At 34.1% G+C, this 17,289-nt stretch overlaps 1 protein-coding gene across 1 annotated transcript; it reads left to right on the top strand.

The window, feature by feature from the left end:
• Positions 1 to 5,684: 5,684 nt before the first annotated feature.
• On the top strand, positions 5,685 to 16,329 carry LOC107779848 (protein S-acyltransferase 24). Its single transcript, XM_016600348.2, has 13 exons — positions 5,685 to 6,281; positions 7,707 to 7,847; positions 10,806 to 10,918; positions 12,838 to 12,917; positions 13,002 to 13,165; positions 13,346 to 13,484; positions 13,580 to 13,679; positions 13,873 to 13,930; positions 14,149 to 14,226; positions 14,315 to 14,413; positions 14,663 to 14,741; positions 14,845 to 14,993; positions 15,621 to 16,329. Exons 1-13 carry the CDS (start codon positions 6,006 to 6,008, stop codon positions 16,038 to 16,040), a joined length of 1,896 nt encoding a protein of 631 aa, XP_016455834.1. The 5' UTR covers positions 5,685 to 6,005; the 3' UTR covers positions 16,041 to 16,329.
• Positions 16,330 to 17,289: the final 960 nt, after the last annotated feature.

Genomic DNA, 17,289 nt, shown 5'->3' with positions numbered 1-17,289 from the left:
CACTCTATTCTGTGCAATGACATTCACTTGTTGTTCTTGTTATTATTTATGTTGTGTTACCCAAGTGGCATGAGTTAATGTTGTTGAACTTCTTTTTGGTTGTGCTTCTTCTATTATTCTTTTCAATGATGCTAAAAGGGGGAAGATACATAGGTGTCAACAGGGGGGGACAAAATCGAATTGATATATTGTGTTGTGCATCAAAGATAGATCTACTTCCTAGGGAGAACGTTGCTGATAACATGTTGATTATAGGTCTGATCCGCACGGGAACATGTGAGGAATCTAAACATCAATTTTGGGTTTATCATCATCAAAAAGAAAAAAATTAATAAGTTATGCTATTTTCTGTTTTGATGATTTGCCAACCAGTCTCGAGGAACCAGTTGTGATTAGGAGTGGCAAACGGGCGAGTCGGGCCGAATATGGTTCTGGTCGAAAATGAATAATGAAAAAATGGATAGATTATCTTACCCAACCCATATTTAATACGGATAAAAAATGGATTAACCGGGTGATAATATGGACCATATTATTCATGACTTCTTGAATATGATCACTTTGGGAGAATTCCTAGTGTCTCAAACTAGAGGAACCCCAGTTTGAGGCTTTACAAATGTAAAAGTTAAACTCATTGGTTATTCATTAGTTAACCATTTTCTAAATAGATAATATGATTTTTATCCATAATTGACCCGTTTTTGAAAAGTTCATTATCCAACCCATTTTTAGTGGATAATATGGGTGGTTAACAGTTTTCTTTCAACCATTTTGCTACCACTGGTTGTGATCAGTTCCTTTGGTCTGATTCTCAATGGGGAATATGGCTGATTTGCAGGTGGAACAATGTGGAGATCTGGTTCTCATGGGAAATATCAATTCTAAGTTTGTCATCATAAAAAAGGGAGAAATTGATAAGTTAAGCGTCTTTTATTTTGATGATTTGACAAACTTCATGAGCGAACCAGATAAGGAACCATATACAATTAGTTCCCTTGCGTTCAGAGTAACTAGTTAGATGTCTGGTTCAATTCTCAATGAAATCAGATAAGGGAACAACAGAGGGAACAAATAGGGATCAGTTCCCCTGGTCGTTGCGTAGTCAACTCAACAGTTGTAAAAGCTTATGAACTGTACCGTCTGGCAGGCTGTTGCACTGTACTGTCTGACAGCAGTACAACAACACAATTGTAGCTTGCTAAGGTCAAATTAAAGGACACTTTATTGCATCATCCTTGATAACATCACACACAAATATTATCAACATGAGGTAAGGGATTTCATCTCTCCAACACTTGCAAATCCTAAAATCATATTCTCTCAAGTGCGAGCCACCACCTCTTTCAAGAACAAAGTTGCTGCAACTTCAAGGACCAGATCCAAATATTGAAGATATCTTAAGTCCTTAGTTTTGATGATTCTTTGTTATTTTGTTCTTTATTTGTAATTCTACACTATTTTCAAGAAGTGTCTTTGTAGGACAGATTTAAACCACAGTTTGGTTTAGTTTCTTGACTAAAGTTAGTCAAGGTTTGTTGCTTTGTAATAGAGTTATTGCAAAGGGCTTACAATAGAGTTATTGTAAGGAGTGAGGGATTACGAGTTTACTTCCTAGATTGCAGTAGGTTATAATCTGAAGTTTGCTCGGTTTAGTGGAGTTGAAAATCCTACTAGGGTAGGTCGTGGTTTTTAATCTCTCGAGCAAGGAGTTTTCCACGTAAATTTTATGTGTTCTTTATTTGCTACCTATTTACTGTGGGAACAGATATAGAAGCCGGTTCCCTATACTTTTTGGTTTTATAGTCTGTTGCTTACTGTGAGAACTGATAGAGAACCTGGTTTTCTATATATTTTGGTGGACTCTTAGTTTCTATCAGTATAATATAAATTTTATAAAATAACCGGCCGAAGATTCACATTAGGAGTTGCTTGATTGGGAAATAGATTATCACAGGATTAGTTATCTCATTGTTCCATATAGATAAAATTAATATTACAATCCCAGAATAATTAATTTTTGGATTAATTATACTGTGATTTTATCTCAATCAAACATATGATAAATTCATCTCACATTTAATCCCTAAATTAATTATTCCTTATCCCTCATAATTGAAGAGCACATATTTATAGAGAGACTGGTCAGCAGAGCTATTTGGCAGTAACTATTTGTTAAATAATGTGAACTAATGATTTCACGCAAGTGGTAGTTTATTTAAGCAACATTAATGATTTCACGCAAGTGGTCTTATTTGTGAAGGCCTAGTCCTTGTTACAAGCAAATATAGGGTGTCTTCGTCAAACATTTTTTATAGTTTTTGCAAATTGATCAAGCAATTGCTTCATTTTCAGTCACACAATTGAAAGGAAAAAAAACCCTTTTAAACCAATTAGAGATTTTGTTTGACCGAAAACTATCACTTAGAATGTTTTATAAAAAGGAAATTAGCTTTTGCTTCATCTCTATATGTTATAAATGGTGTGGCAAATTATTGTGGCAGATTATTAGTGACATAAACAAAAGCAAAAGTTATTTTTATAAGGTAAAAGGCAGAAAATCTAGAGAAAATACATTGTTCAACCAGTTTGTTTGAATGATTGTTACATATTGTATTTGTATCGTATTATTGCTTTAACTATAATGTTTGTTTTGATTATTATTTAAATTTATTATATTGTATCATTAAATTTGTCCTTACGTAACGTCGAGAAGTGTCACTTTATGGAACGCTCGATTTGGTGTGGTCGGTCGTTCCTTTATTTTTTTCTCATCTTGCTCTTTCATATTATTATATAATCTTATTTTGTCATTTACCCTACCTTTTTATATAATAATTCTATCTTGTACCTTACTTTTCTTTATAATACTACAAGTTTATTTTTAATTTTATTGGTGCATGACATCATGAAACGACATAAAATAATACTATCTATCCAAATATTGCATATGTCAAAACGATACATTATTTTACCAGTATATTATGAAACAATACATAACAACCATCCAGACAAGGTGTTAGCATTTTTAGACAAGCAGACGTCAATGTGCCTAACTTTTAAAATTATTAGGTAATCAAATAATAAATGTGAGAATGAGAAAGAGAAAAATAAGTAAATGACTTAGGGGTCGTTTGGTAGGATGCATTAGATAAAATAATGCATGCATTAGTTTTGTGTATTAATAATACATTATTTGGCACACATTTTGAACCTACGCATTAGTTATGCAAGCATTAGCTATACATCCTATTTGGTATTATCCTATGCATAACTAATGCATAGAAAACAATGGTATTAGCAATGCAATGAGTTTTAATGCATGCATTAGCTTAGTTAAAGACAAAATTGTCCTTCAAAATTTATGTTTGATTAAAATATGCTAGTTAGTATATTAATGCAAGTTCAAAATAATCCAAATAGTGAGAAATAAAATTATATCCCTAGTAAATAAATAAATACTTAGCATATTTTCTTTTTTTATAAATAAATATTTAATTTTATTTTACAATAGTAGACAAATCAAATAATTTTTTGTAAACTTTTTCATATAAAAATATTTCTCAACATATATTTCTTTTAAAAAGTTAGAGTGTGAACTAGTTTTGAGGGCATTTTGTAAACAAACAATTCTTTTAGAAATTGTGCAATGCTTTAATACATCAAACCAAACAATGGATAAAAAATATGTCAGCATAACTAATACCAGCATAACTAATGCAAGCATTACTAATACCAGCATTATTAATACACCATATTCAACATTATTCTTATGCACCCTACCAAACGACTCCTTAATGAGATAAGAAAAAGGGAAGCTAATTGAGCTAATCAATTTATTAAAAAATACAAGATATTTTTAAGTTTGATTAGCTTTGGTAACCATAGATATCAAACTATTCAACTAACATATTATTGAATATAATCCTGAATTTAAGGATAAGCAACTTGGGAAGCTCTATCGCATTAAGTGATAGCGAGAGAATAGAATGAATACAAAGAAATAATGAGAAAATTTATCTGGTAGGTAGAGCCGTAAAAATGGGCTCGGCCCGTGAGTCTAGCCCAATCCAATCCGCTACTTGAGTAGGATTGGGCTAAAAAATTTTGAGCCCATTTAAAATTGAGGCTTATAAGTCCGGCCCAAGATATCCCGATGGCCCTTGAGGCTTGACCGAGGTTGGGCCTGGGTCTGCCCGTGAGCCAAAAATTAATTAACTATTAAATATTTAATATTTAAAAAAGTAAAAACTAAAAAAATTATTAACTATAATCTCCATTCCCCAACCCTAGATCGCTCATTTAGTCTTCCATATCAACTAGAATTAGATCTTTGACATGCATATAATATGACAAAACTAGTTTTTCTTTTGCTTAATTAATAACGAAGTCGAGAAGTTTTAGGTGGTCAATAATAATCTTTTTTCAAAAGAAAATATTACTCTAAGTGGCCAATGATCAGTTTGGATTACTATAATGTATTATTAATATTTAAACTGCTCTTCAATATAGAAAAAGATCAATTTTAAATACACAACCAAAAAAATTGACCAATAGCAAATTTCAGAAATTTTAAAAAGTTTATGGATTATAATGATGAAATCAGCAAATAATGTTAATCCTAAATTTAAAAACCTCAGCATATAAACTTATCGAAGCAATCCCTGAATTTGAGGAAAATGAAAGAAAAGTATTAAGAAAATATTCATGTAACTTTAAAAAAGAAAGCTAGAGATATAGAGAATTTGCATTTCAATTACGAGATTCCTCGTCAAATATCAAGCTTTTTGTACGCTCTAAGCAAACATAAGTTGTTTACATGATTAATCGACTATATCATGAAAAATATTTAAGGATTTAAAGAATTTTTTTTCTTAAAAAAAATAATTAAAGGGCCGGCCTGTCCGAATCTGCGTCCCTTTTAGGGCTGAGTTGGGCTGACCATTTTAAGGCCCACTCATATGGCCGACCGGCCTGTCCTAGCCCACCAAAATTAAAAGTTCACAAGGCTTGGGCTGACCCATTTTAACAGCTCAACTGGTATAGGTCTAAAAAAATATTCACCAAAGACTCTTTGCTATATTTTAATTATAAACTCCATAATTCATATAATTAAATCGAATAATTTTCTTTTATTCAATTCTGATGCATAATACTCGTTTAGTGAAGAAAAATCTTAGAGTAACAGTAAAATTATTTCTGATTGACATATAGGTTGCAGCCTATATATCACAGTAAAGCATAAAACTTCTAGTATGGAATATTGAATACATATAGGAGTATGTTTTAATCGAAACTTCGTCTTGAATTTATTTTCGTAAGAAGGAAATCAAAATAAATAGAAGTAGGTTCATATTCAAAAAGTTTTGTGCTTTAATAATCAAACTATAGAAAAATATAAATATATTTTTTGCAATAAAAAGTAATCAAAGTATCAATCATCTTATATATTTCAATTAAACGACGATGAAAATAATACTAATTCTATATATATGAGATCCATAACTGTTAACTAGTCCTGTCTTTTTTTTTTGTTTTGTTAGAGGCCATCAGAAATAAATGAAAATTTCAAGAAAAAGAAATAAATCAAATAGAAATAAGTGAAAATATATTTTGATCTCATGAAATTATCAGTTCTCTTATTTTTACTAAGATAGAAATTTGGAAGAAAAAGTCAAATAGATATAAATGCCTTAAAAATTACTACAAATGAAAGATTGAAAAGTTAAAGAAATTAGATATCCATTTTCATCGCCAGTGTAGAGTTTTTGGCTTCTGGTGATTCGCCGTTTCCTCAATACCGAGTCAACCCAACCCTCCCTCCTTCACAGAAAAACCCTAGAATTCCACCCCATTCATTCCCACGTACAACAATATATCCATATAATATTGAATTTTCGTAGTCAAATTCATACAACTCTCAATTGATTCATCCTCTTTTGAATTTGAATCTTTCCTAAATTAAAAAAATAATAAACAATTTTTCATTTTCTGGGTAATATTGAAAAATGGCATCGGAGATCGAGGTAGTGGAGGAGGCGGAATCAATTAACGTCGAATCAACATCCACGGCGGCGGTTAACGGCGGCGGAGGTGGAGGCGTTGAGGATGAGAGTTTGAGGAACGATGTGTATACGGCGGCGGCGTATGGGGATATGGAAAAGCTTCAGAGATTGGTGGAAAGCGAGGGTTGTTCTGTATCTGAGCCTGATGGGCTCGGTTACTATGCCCTTCAATGGGCCGCTCTTAATAATCGGACTGCAGCTGCTCAATATATCATTGAGGTTTGAAATTTGGCCCATTTGTAATTCTTGGAGCGTTAGATTGAATCAGAGGTTTTGTTTAAATTAAGATATAAAGATTGTGTAGTTTGTGGGTAACCAAAAAGTTGAATTGGTTTAAAAAGAAAAAAATTGGCACTTAATTAGTTAATACACTCCTGTCCCAATTTGTTTGACTGGGCATAGAATTTAAGAAAGATTCAAAGATTTTTGAAATTTTGATCTAAAACAAGCCAGCGATACTTGTTTGGCTATAGATCATCTCATTAAGGGGAGAGAATGAGAACTTTAAAGTTAAAATTGTTTCTAAATATAAAAAAGTATAGTTTTTTCTGGAACAAACTAAAAAGGAAAGAGTATTGCACAAAATTGGAACAGAGGAGTACTCTATTACACTATAAAACTTACTCCCTCCGTTTCAATTTGTGTGAACCCATTTGACTAGGCAATAAGTTTAAAAAAAGAGAGGAGACTTTTGAACTTGTGTAAAATAAGGCATATATATATTGTGTGACTATAAATCATTGCATAAAGGTAAATTGTTTTCAAATAAGGATTCTTTTTGGCACGGACTAAAAAGGAAGGAGTACTCTATTACACTATAAAACTTATTATTTTGATTCTTGAAATTTGAGATTTATTTAAAAAGTATGCCATAAATATTGTGTCTTTAGTTGCCACTGAGGGGCTGGCTTAGTGGTCGATAGATGGAATGACACCTCGAGTCAGCATTACTAGGTGAACTGTTCCATCTATCCAAGTCTTGATTAGCAAAGTTACCGATTTCGTTTGCTGGTACGGAAGTTGTAGGTATTTGATAGATTAGTTTAGAAGTGCAAGCTTGCCTGAACATCGCGTTTTAAGAAAAAGGATTGTGTCTTTAGTTTATGAAAGTTGAGCATTGTGGTTAAGCAAAGAGTTGAATTAAACAAGAAAACAAAAGGACAAAAAAAAAAAAAAAAAGAGAAAGAAATTTAGCATTGATAACTAACTACCCTATTAAGCTATTACACAGTAGAACTCGTTATTTTGATAAAGTATTAACCAATCATTCAACTGCCCTCAATTCCAAACTAATTGTATCAGCTATATGAATCCATTTCGCTCTATCAGGTTTATGTAATTCTAACACAGGAATTTGGTAATATTAGTAACTTTTCCTAAGTAGTTTGAAAAAAAGTTCATAATCCATATTGGGTGTTTGCATGCACTTGTCCGACCATGTTATGTTGTTTAGCAATTTTGTGGATTTCAATTTTCCTCCAATTTTCTTGAAAGAGGTGGTGAGCAGGAGTATTGACTAGTTAGTGTCTATTTATTGTGCTATAACAAGGAACTGTCGACTGTATGATGATTGCTATGCTGTATATGTGTGTGTGTTTTGGTTGGTTGGGAACTGATGGCTAGTGGTGGTGTTGCAATTGGCAGCATGGAGGAGATGTAAATGCGGCAGATCATACGGGGCAAACAGCATTGCACTGGAGTTCTGTTCGAGGTGCTGTGCAGGTTGCCGAGCTCTTACTCCAAGAGGGTGCTCGTGTAAATGCAGCTGATATGTATGGCTATCAGGTATGCTTTTGCTTGTATGTTCTCAGTAATCATTGCTTTACTTGTACCAGTTTTATGTTTCTTTTGCTGCTGAAATCTCTGAGGTCGAATCCATCCAATCTCCATTTAATTCTTGATACTCCATCTAGGGCATCATGAGCTGAGCTCATCCTCATGTTGCTGCGTATGTAATCTGGGTTTTGCTAGACAACATAAATTTAGGATTTAGATGTGGTGACAAGGATGCAAGGAAAGTGGAATCTTGCCTGAATAAAAAATGATAACTATTTGGGCCCATGCCCTATATGGATCACGGAGAATACATATAGAAATTGTCCCTAAACTCCAAAGTGGTTCCACTCTGCGTAAAATTGCTAGGGCCAGTTGCATAATTCTTTCCGGTAAATCTAAATGTCCCTGCTGGAAGACTGGATATACGGACACCCTACTTATTCCACATTGGTTTTGAAGGAGGAGTTCATCTCTTAGAAAAAGAAGGCAGTGTGTGAACTTTGGGTCAACTATATTGTTCTCCCTGGACTTGAGACTTTAGTGTTTAGCCAGTTAAACCAATGCTTGATCCAATGCCATAATATCAGGTGTACGGTCTAACCAGCTAACTACTTATAAAAGAAAGTAGTTAGGCGGTTAGACCTGTACATCTGTGCACCTGATATTATGGTGTTGGATCAAGCCTTGGACACAGTGAGACCACCCAATCCATGATATGTACTAGAGCTTTCCTGGCATTGGCTTTGGTGTAACGACTGTCTCTCTAAGTGAACAGGGTTGACTATGATCCCCTTTTCTCCTACATTTTATTGGGGAAGGTGTTTTACGAGCTCTTATAAAGTGGCATTTAATGTGGATCGTTAACTAGGTTAAACATATAAGTTATGGCGACTTAGACCTATGCGCAATTCGTGTATCAAATCAGAGTGCAAAAAAAGTTGACATGGCAATGAGGGTAGTCATCAAAGGTTGAGAACGTCACAAATATAACAATGGAAACAAGAATTGGAAGCTGGCAAGGTAGTTGGAAGAAGATAAGCAGAGTAAAGAATGGTTATCGTGGAAGCTCCAATGTAAACAGTTTGCAATATTTAGGGATTGTGCAAGCTTGAAGAAACATGGTTTGATAACATCAGAATGCGTTTACTTGTCAAAAAAAAGGTCAGAGTCGCAGTAATTTTGCTGGAATCTTGACGAATAGAGGAAGTTCTATTCATCAAAGATATCTTACAAGTTTCACAGTAGAAAGAATCAGATAATAGCCACACAAACCACTATCAAACATAAAGGTTATTCTGCAGCAGAAACAGAGTCCTGATAAGTCAGGAAAAGTCCTGCTGCAAGAAGTATAGTACTCCCAGTTCTTTCTATTTGTAGATCCAGTGGCGTGATAGAATGATTTTTTGGGCACATATATATATATATATATATATTGAAGCTGTTGGCTAATTTTTGTGTTGTTGCCGTCATTCAAAATAAGTAGACCGTGGCTACTGCAGCAAGCTTATTAATTATCCAGCAAACACATTAGCTTCCCAAGAGTTATGCCTTGTGTGATTTGAGCACTAATCATTCTCCAGATGGAATTAAAAAATGCCAACCCAAAGATCAAGTTTTCGTAAATACTACGCTGCATTTTTACTCTAACATCTTTGTACAATCTCTCATTCTGAATCTCATTAAGGGTACTCAATCTCCCATGATAGGTAAGTTATAGATATTAGAACTAGAGTGCTTGCAAGTTCAAGTTTTTGAACCATTGCAAAGTTTTGCATAAAACTGGACTATTGTCACTAAACTGTCCAGAGGCTATTCCACATTGTTTGAGGCTCTGACACCAAAGTAAGGCAGCTGATAACTTGAGCTCTCTTCTTGTGAAGCCTGCCATTAAGTGAAAGATAATGAAGCAAAAACTTTTTTAATCAAGATAAGAAGGCATACTAAATTTTAAATTTATGTGTAAAGATATAAGTTTTAAGTCTCTATTGAGATATACTTTCTTGTATTACTCATTAGAAAAACTAGTTTTCTTATATTAAGATTTTGTTTATGTCTTTAATCACCAACATATTTGTCCCTAAGGTTTCTTAACAAATAATTTATTGCTTTGCTGTTTAGTGCCACCTTATAGAGCTCATGGACCTTGAGATTCACCTTTTTTACTTTTTTAAAAAAAGACTTAGGTTGTTATTTTTGTTTGATCAAGAAAGCTTCGATGGATGTTTTCGTTGAGACATTCAACTTAGTACCTTGGTGAAGCATTCCCAAGTTAGGGACAGAATTGGGGCCTTGAAGACTTTTGTGGGATTTTTCTCGAAGAAATTCTCATTGGGCTTCTGGCAAGAGTCGCAAGACTCCAGTTGGCGCACATGTTTGAAACTTCAGGGAGATTGCCCCGTCTTCCACCATTTTCCAACTTAAATAACAGGCTTTGTCCACGACAGGGTTGGAACCCGTGAACTGTGCCTAACCAACACATCATGTGCTGCATTGTCACTGCTGAACCAATGTCCTGGGAGTAATGTGTTTGAGCTTTCCGTTTAAGGAGAGTTAACAACAATCAGGTACAGCCTAAAAAGAAAGTAGGACAAAGTTGTGGAACATAGGAATTATTAATGATATTTTTGTAATCTCATTAAGGACTTCTATCACTTCTTACATGGATAGGTTCAGGCTTCAAAGATGAACATAGATGGACCGCATCTTACAAGTTATATCAACTGCAACATTTTTACACCATTTCACCTCATTCCCTTTTTTCTTTCTCTTTTTTTCTGAAGCACTTCATCAGTAGATAATCTTACTGTCGAAGTGTTTGAAAGGGCACCCTGTTTTTCTTGATATTCTTTTTCGACTATAATTCCTCGTCGTCCTCCCACAGCTCTTGTACTTATTTAATAACTACAAATTGACTAAGATCTTAGTATCTAAATTTGCCTATTACTCATGCAATGAATTCAACTGCAGGCGACGCATGTTGCCGCACAATATGGCCAGACAGCTTTTTTATATTACATTGTTACAAAGTGGAATGCTGATCCTGATGTACCTGATAGTGATGGAAGAAGCCCTTTACACTGGTAGTTCTGCGAACAACATTTGTATACTTTTTTCCTGAATAACAATCTTGAGGTGTTAGAAGCATGCAATGGCCTTTCTTTGGTTCTTGATGTCATTTTGTTTTTAGAGATAACTTTCAGGAGAAATTCGTATAAAATCTGACAATGTGATGCTTAGTTAAAGAATAAGGAGAAACTCTAATGTAGAAAAAGTAAGAAATCTCAACCCTTGATCTGGCATATGAAACTGTGATGCTTAGTGAAAGAATAAAGAGAAACTCTGATAATGTAGAAAAAGTAAGAAATCCCAACCCTTGCTCTGGTATTGGAATATACGAAGGAATATTTAATACGGAAAAGGTCCAAAAATATCCTTGAACTATTCGAAATAGCTCAAAAATATCCCTCGTTTGTTTTTGGTGCCAAAAATATCCCTGCCGTCTATGTTTTGGCCCAAAAATGTCGCTCAACAGTTAGTTTTGACATTAAAACTGACATGGCAGTCCAACTCGGTTAGAATTGCTTACATGGTCGTCCACCTAAGCAATCAATATGTGAAAATTATTTTTTCGAAAATTTTATTTTTCCAGAATTTCTTAATAAAATATAAAATCAACATTTATTCTGAAAAAAGTCAAAAATTTCGAAAAAAATATTTATTTCGGAACTTTTTAATTTAAAATACAAAATCAACACATATTCCGAAAAAAGTAAAAAATTTACGAAAAGATTATTCTTGATTGGGGTTTATGATTTGATTAAAAAAACTCCATTGTTCTCTTTTATGAATTTCGGAGTTATGTCTTTGAATGCTTTTGAATCCAGCAATAACGTAGTTATGTCTTGGAACATTATCCTTGTATAATTTCAACCCCATTCTTTAGCTCCAAAAAAAAAAAATTAACACACAACGTTTACAAGAAAAAAAATTAAAACTTTATTTGTACAACAACAAAGATGTCGGTTTCTTAATCCTAAACAAGTTGGGGTCGGTTATATGAATTCTCGATATCTATAATCATAAATTCACAAAAGAGAACAATGGAGTTTTTTAATCAAATCTTAAACCCCAATCAAGAATAATTTTTTCGTAATTTTTTTACTTTTGTCGGAATAAGTGTTGATTTTGTATTTTAATTAAAAAATTCCGAAATAAATATTTTTTTTCGATTTTTTTTTACTTTTTTCAGAATAAATGTTGATTTTGTATTTTATTAAAAATTTCTGAAAAAATAATTTTTACATATGGATTGCTTAGGTGGACGACCATGTAAGCAATTCTAACCTAGTTGGACTGCCATGTCAGCTTCAATGGCAAAACTAATAGTTTAGGAGCATTTTTGGGCCAAAACATAGACGGCAGGGATATTTTTGGCACAAAAAACAAACAGAAGATATTTTTGAGCTATTTCGAATAGTTTAAGGATATTTTTGGACCTTTTCCATATTTAATATGGATTTCATAATCAATTTTTTTGTGGAAAACTGAATATAGAGAGGAGAGTAGCTAAACGTACGAGCATGAAATAGTCAGCAATTGAATTTGGACAGAGATTCTCTTTTATTGCTTTCTTTAACAATCTTTATCCTTTCATACTACATGTTTTTTTATGGTATACATGGATTGGAAGTTCACTTTCCTAATCTGTTTTTTCTGTAAATTAATGATATACACATTACCATTAGATAGGAAAAGTTTCTTTGGGTTTAGTCACTTATTCATTGAGAGATGGAAATATTTTTGGTGATACTTGCTTTTGATGCTTCTTTCGAACCAGCCTCCTCTGTTCCTTTTGGTAAATATTGTCTGTTACTTAGCTGGTCATCTTTTTGGTTATTTTATTCATGAACTGAGTAGTGGGTTTACACTTGCACTCTTTTATTTTGGCTTATTTGATAACTTACTTATTTACTTGTTAATTCTTTTCCTGGAAATTTAGGGCTGCATACAAGGGTTTTGCTGACTGTATACGTCTTTTACTCTTTCTTGATGCATATCGTGGGCGGCAGGATAAAGAGGGTAAACCAAATCTTTTCCTTCTACTCTTTTGTTTTTATCTATTGCTTGAACTCAGAGGTTTTCTTACATTTCATTCTACTATAGGTTGTACGCCACTTCATTGGGCTGCTATTAGGGGTAACCTAGAAGCATGTACGGTGTTGGTGCAGGCTGGGAAGAAGGAAGACCTGACAGTGACAGATAACACAGGCCTTACACCTGCTCAGCTTGCTTCTGACAAGAATCATAGACAAGTTGCTTTTTTCCTTGTAGGTGTTGCTTAATTTCGATGTCTTTAACTTTATAGTAGGTTGTTTATGAGTTGGTATCCAACTTCAAAGTCCAGTGAAATCAGCGTTTGTTACATCACAATGTGTCTTTATCTTTTTCTGAAATGCAGCATTTTGTGTATTATTCCGTTCTTGTAGAATACTAAATGGTTTTTGCAGGGAAACGCGAGGCGGTTGTATGACAAACGCTGTGATGGAAGTACCCGACTTGGCAAACTTTCTAAGCTTGGACTTGCTCCTGTTCTTTGTTGTACAATATTTCTTCTACTTACCACTTACATTCATGCAGTAATCACGGGTACTTCATCTGATCCTCTTGTTTGCAATCAACTTTGTCTCATTGGTTTTACTATGGTAAAGATTGAATGTCCTGTAATTTTCTCTTTGATTCAGCTTCAACGCTGCCAAGATTAACTGCTGCTGGCGCCCTATTTGCATGGTCAGGAGTCCTCCTTGCTACAGTTGGACTAGTTATGTTTTATCGGTGCAGCAGGTAATATTCATGCTCTTCCGTTATATATGAAGATAAGAATGTACATGAGGTTTTCAAAAAATGCTTTTCTTTCGTTTTGCCTTCTTTAGGTGGATTTCTTAGAACCACTATCATTGCTGATGTCAAAATTTGCAATGTGTTTAACTTACTTGTACTTGTTGAATTTGAATCCATCTTGATTTTTTGGTCACAGAAAAGATCCAGGTTACATCAGCAGGAGTCAACATGATTCACAAAATACCAAAGATGATGTAAGTTCCAACCCTGCAGTCCTACCCCCGAAAAATTGGAAGAAAATCAGAATTAATAGTGAAAAGAGGCCTTCCAAAATAATACTCAAGTGTTTTTTATTTAGGAGGCTTACATAATCTTGTTCCAAGGCCTTCCTATTATTGTTTTTATTGCAATTTTCCTTTTTTTCACACACTATATTTCACGAGTTATGTATCATTTCCTTGTCACATCTCAGGAACCTCTGCTGAAAATGGAGATAAATCATCCTGCTTTGCTTGCTGGGAATTGGTCTCAGCTTTGTTCCACTTGCAAGGTATGTCTGTATCTTATTGTTCATACTTTTATTTTTAGAGTCTCATCTGTGCGGGGGCTTATGTACATTATTGTTTTCCTTTTGCTAGATTGTTCGTCCTCTTCGTGCAAAGCACTGTTCAACCTGTGATCGCTGTGTGGAACAGTTTGACCATCATTGTCCTTGGGTGTCTAATTGCATAGGCAAGGTAATAGATTCCGGCTTCTTTTGTGTCCTTTTCTCTGGTCAACCTGTACATTTGAGATAAATCACAACTGAATTGTGATGCTTAGGTATATGTATAATATAGCGGTTACCTCACTGGGTGATGGTTATAGTATGCTATATGCCTTGATTCACGGTTTCTCTGATACTTCAGTATGTCTTTGGCTTTTATGTTTGCCTACTACCTCTTATTTTTGTCTTCTGAAGAATTACTTTCCACATTTTTTTCCAGAAAAACAAGTGGGACTTCTTCACCTTTCTTGTTCTCGAAGTATTGGCAATGGTATTGACTGGTGCAGTTACTCTTACAAGTAAGACTCTTTCCTGTACCTCAAAAAATATTTGTTCATCAGGAAATATTTGTTCCTTTCTTCAGTTTGTAATCTGCTAAATACATGCCTTTTGAGATATCAGGAGTCTTGACTGATCCAGCAGCTCCGTCTTCTTTTGGGGCTTGGTTAAATCATGCTGGAACTCACCATATTGGTGCTTTAGCATTCTTGTTTGCGGACTTTTTCCTCTTCGTTGGTGTGGCAGTCTTAACTGGGGTACAAGCTTCGCAGGTATGCTTCTTTGTTTTCCTGTTAATTATCATAAGCTCCTCATCCTACTACCGTACTCCGTGAAATTATATGTTTCAAACATGTATCATATGCCGGCAAAGATATAATTATTATTGTGGGAACATACAAGACGAAACACACATTCATTTCCTGGGTTCTGCCACAGATTTACACACTTTGTGTCAGCTGTTCTGGAATATAGGGCCACTAGCACACATCCTGTGATTTTCAATTTGTTTTTTTACCAGATACGTGTTCCGGAAGAGAGAGAATTTATGTATATGAATGATCATTGCATGATCAAAAAGTTCATTTGAATATCTTATTGCGGACGTCAAGAACATGCTTATAGTTTCACCAGGGATGCTCATTGTCATCTTATTTTCAACCTTTCTGATTTTATTTCCTCAATCCGACTGTTGCTGGTTCCTTCACATCATTTAGAGTGACGTCTCTGGGAAGCCTGATAAGTTTGTCTGTCTGCTTTATTTTGAGTGTCAGCAACACGTGACAGCACGAATGTAAACTGTTAAACTTGTTTGTGCGTTGAAAACTCTTTCTTGCTCTCCTGCTAAGGTAAAAACATGTTAAATGTATCTTGACCTTTCTTTTTTCCTTATGCAACAGATTTCACACAACATTACAACAAATGAAATGGCCAATATGATGCGTTACAGTTACCTTAGAGGACCAGGTGGTCGATTCCGGAATCCATATGATCATGGTTGTAAGAAGAACTGTTCAGATTTCTTGATAAATGGTTACAACGAAGATGTCGAGTACATTGAGGAATCGGTTGAGTCCGAGGGGATTGGAATGATGCAAATTCCTCGCAGTTCAAGTCTGCAAAATGGTGGCAGCCATTCTAATCAGATAAATGGAAATGGTCATCATGTTATCAATATGAACAATAACCAGAACTCACACCAGGGTCATGTTCATTCTGCTCATTGTTCTCATAATGTGAAGAGCAAAACTGATTCGGTACCGGTTGGTTTGGGTGTTGGCTTAGGAAGAAATGCTGCGCGCACTGCAATATCTTCATAACTAGTGCCACAGCTCATGGGTTTAGAATCCCCTCCTTTTTGACCTTTTTTTGATTGTTTATAAGCACAGTGATTTACAGCTTGAGTTATTCAATTGGTTTACTATTTTTTCCTCTTTCATCTTGGTGCAAGTAACTCACTTCTGTCTAGTAAATCCTCCATTATGCTATGCAACCTCTTCAGTTGATAGTACTTTGTACAAAGTTGTAATTCTTTTGCAGAAGCATAAATGCTACTGAATTTGCAGCTCTTAGTAATTAATATTGAAATGTTGGTTTGCGAAAAACAAATTCTTGAACGAAAGATGATTTTTTTTTTTTTCCTTTTCAATATGAGGATGAGTTTACACCAAGTGATATGGACAATGAGGATTTATATAGTTAGATCTTATTTTTTTCATTGTGAAAAATTTACGATACTATTGACTTCTCGAATAGTAATAATGTCATTATTTTCTAAATGGAAGGAGTAACATTTAGGGCTCTTTTGGTACGAGAGATATGGGATAATTAATTTCGGAATTAAATTTGAGATGAGTATATCCCACGTTTTGTTGGGATAAAATCGCGGTATCTATAATTTCGGGATTAGTTATCCCAATTCCCAGGATTATAGTGTTATTTTTATCTCTATGGGAGGGTGGAATAATGATTCTAGGATAGCTAATTTAGAGATAACTAATTATTAGATAATTTGTTTCCCAGTCAATCGACCCCATACAGTATTAACGATGGAATGTTCAAGTAGTATATGCCAATTATATGGAGGTAATTTAAAGAGTTGTGTGTATGAAAAAAATGTTTTGAACGTGAAATTTGTTCACGCAAAGTAAAATGGATATTCCACGGGGAATTTGTTCCCCCAATAATTTTTTACAAAAAGGAGAATTTTGCCCACAGATTTGTTACAATAGATAGAATTACTATGTAGAAATATGAAGTGACAAGGAGATTACTATGCAAAAAGGAGGACAGGACATGAATTATTCGAAGAATAAGTTCCATAATGGAGCTAATGCTTAGTCCATAATCCATACTACAACCAATAGAAATTATTTTCAAAGCGATATTAGATGCTAAAATAGGATCTAATTATTCCAACTCTATATTTTTATATAATACCAAATTGGAAAAAATAGTAAAAGAAGAATACAACTTTTAGTTGGAGGTGAATCCACTTAAACACCACCCAAATAACCGTATCTGAGTGTGAACTTAATCTCAATTGTCAATTAATGACTTTTTTCTTTT

The sequence above is a fragment of the Nicotiana tabacum genome, chromosome 9 (assembly GCF_000715075.1).
Source record: "Nicotiana tabacum cultivar K326 chromosome 9, ASM71507v2, whole genome shotgun sequence".
In the NCBI taxonomy this organism is placed as follows: domain Eukaryota; kingdom Viridiplantae; phylum Streptophyta; class Magnoliopsida; order Solanales; family Solanaceae; genus Nicotiana; species Nicotiana tabacum.
Note: the sequence above shows the minus strand (reverse complement) of the source record. Positions and strands in the feature narration are given on the sequence as shown.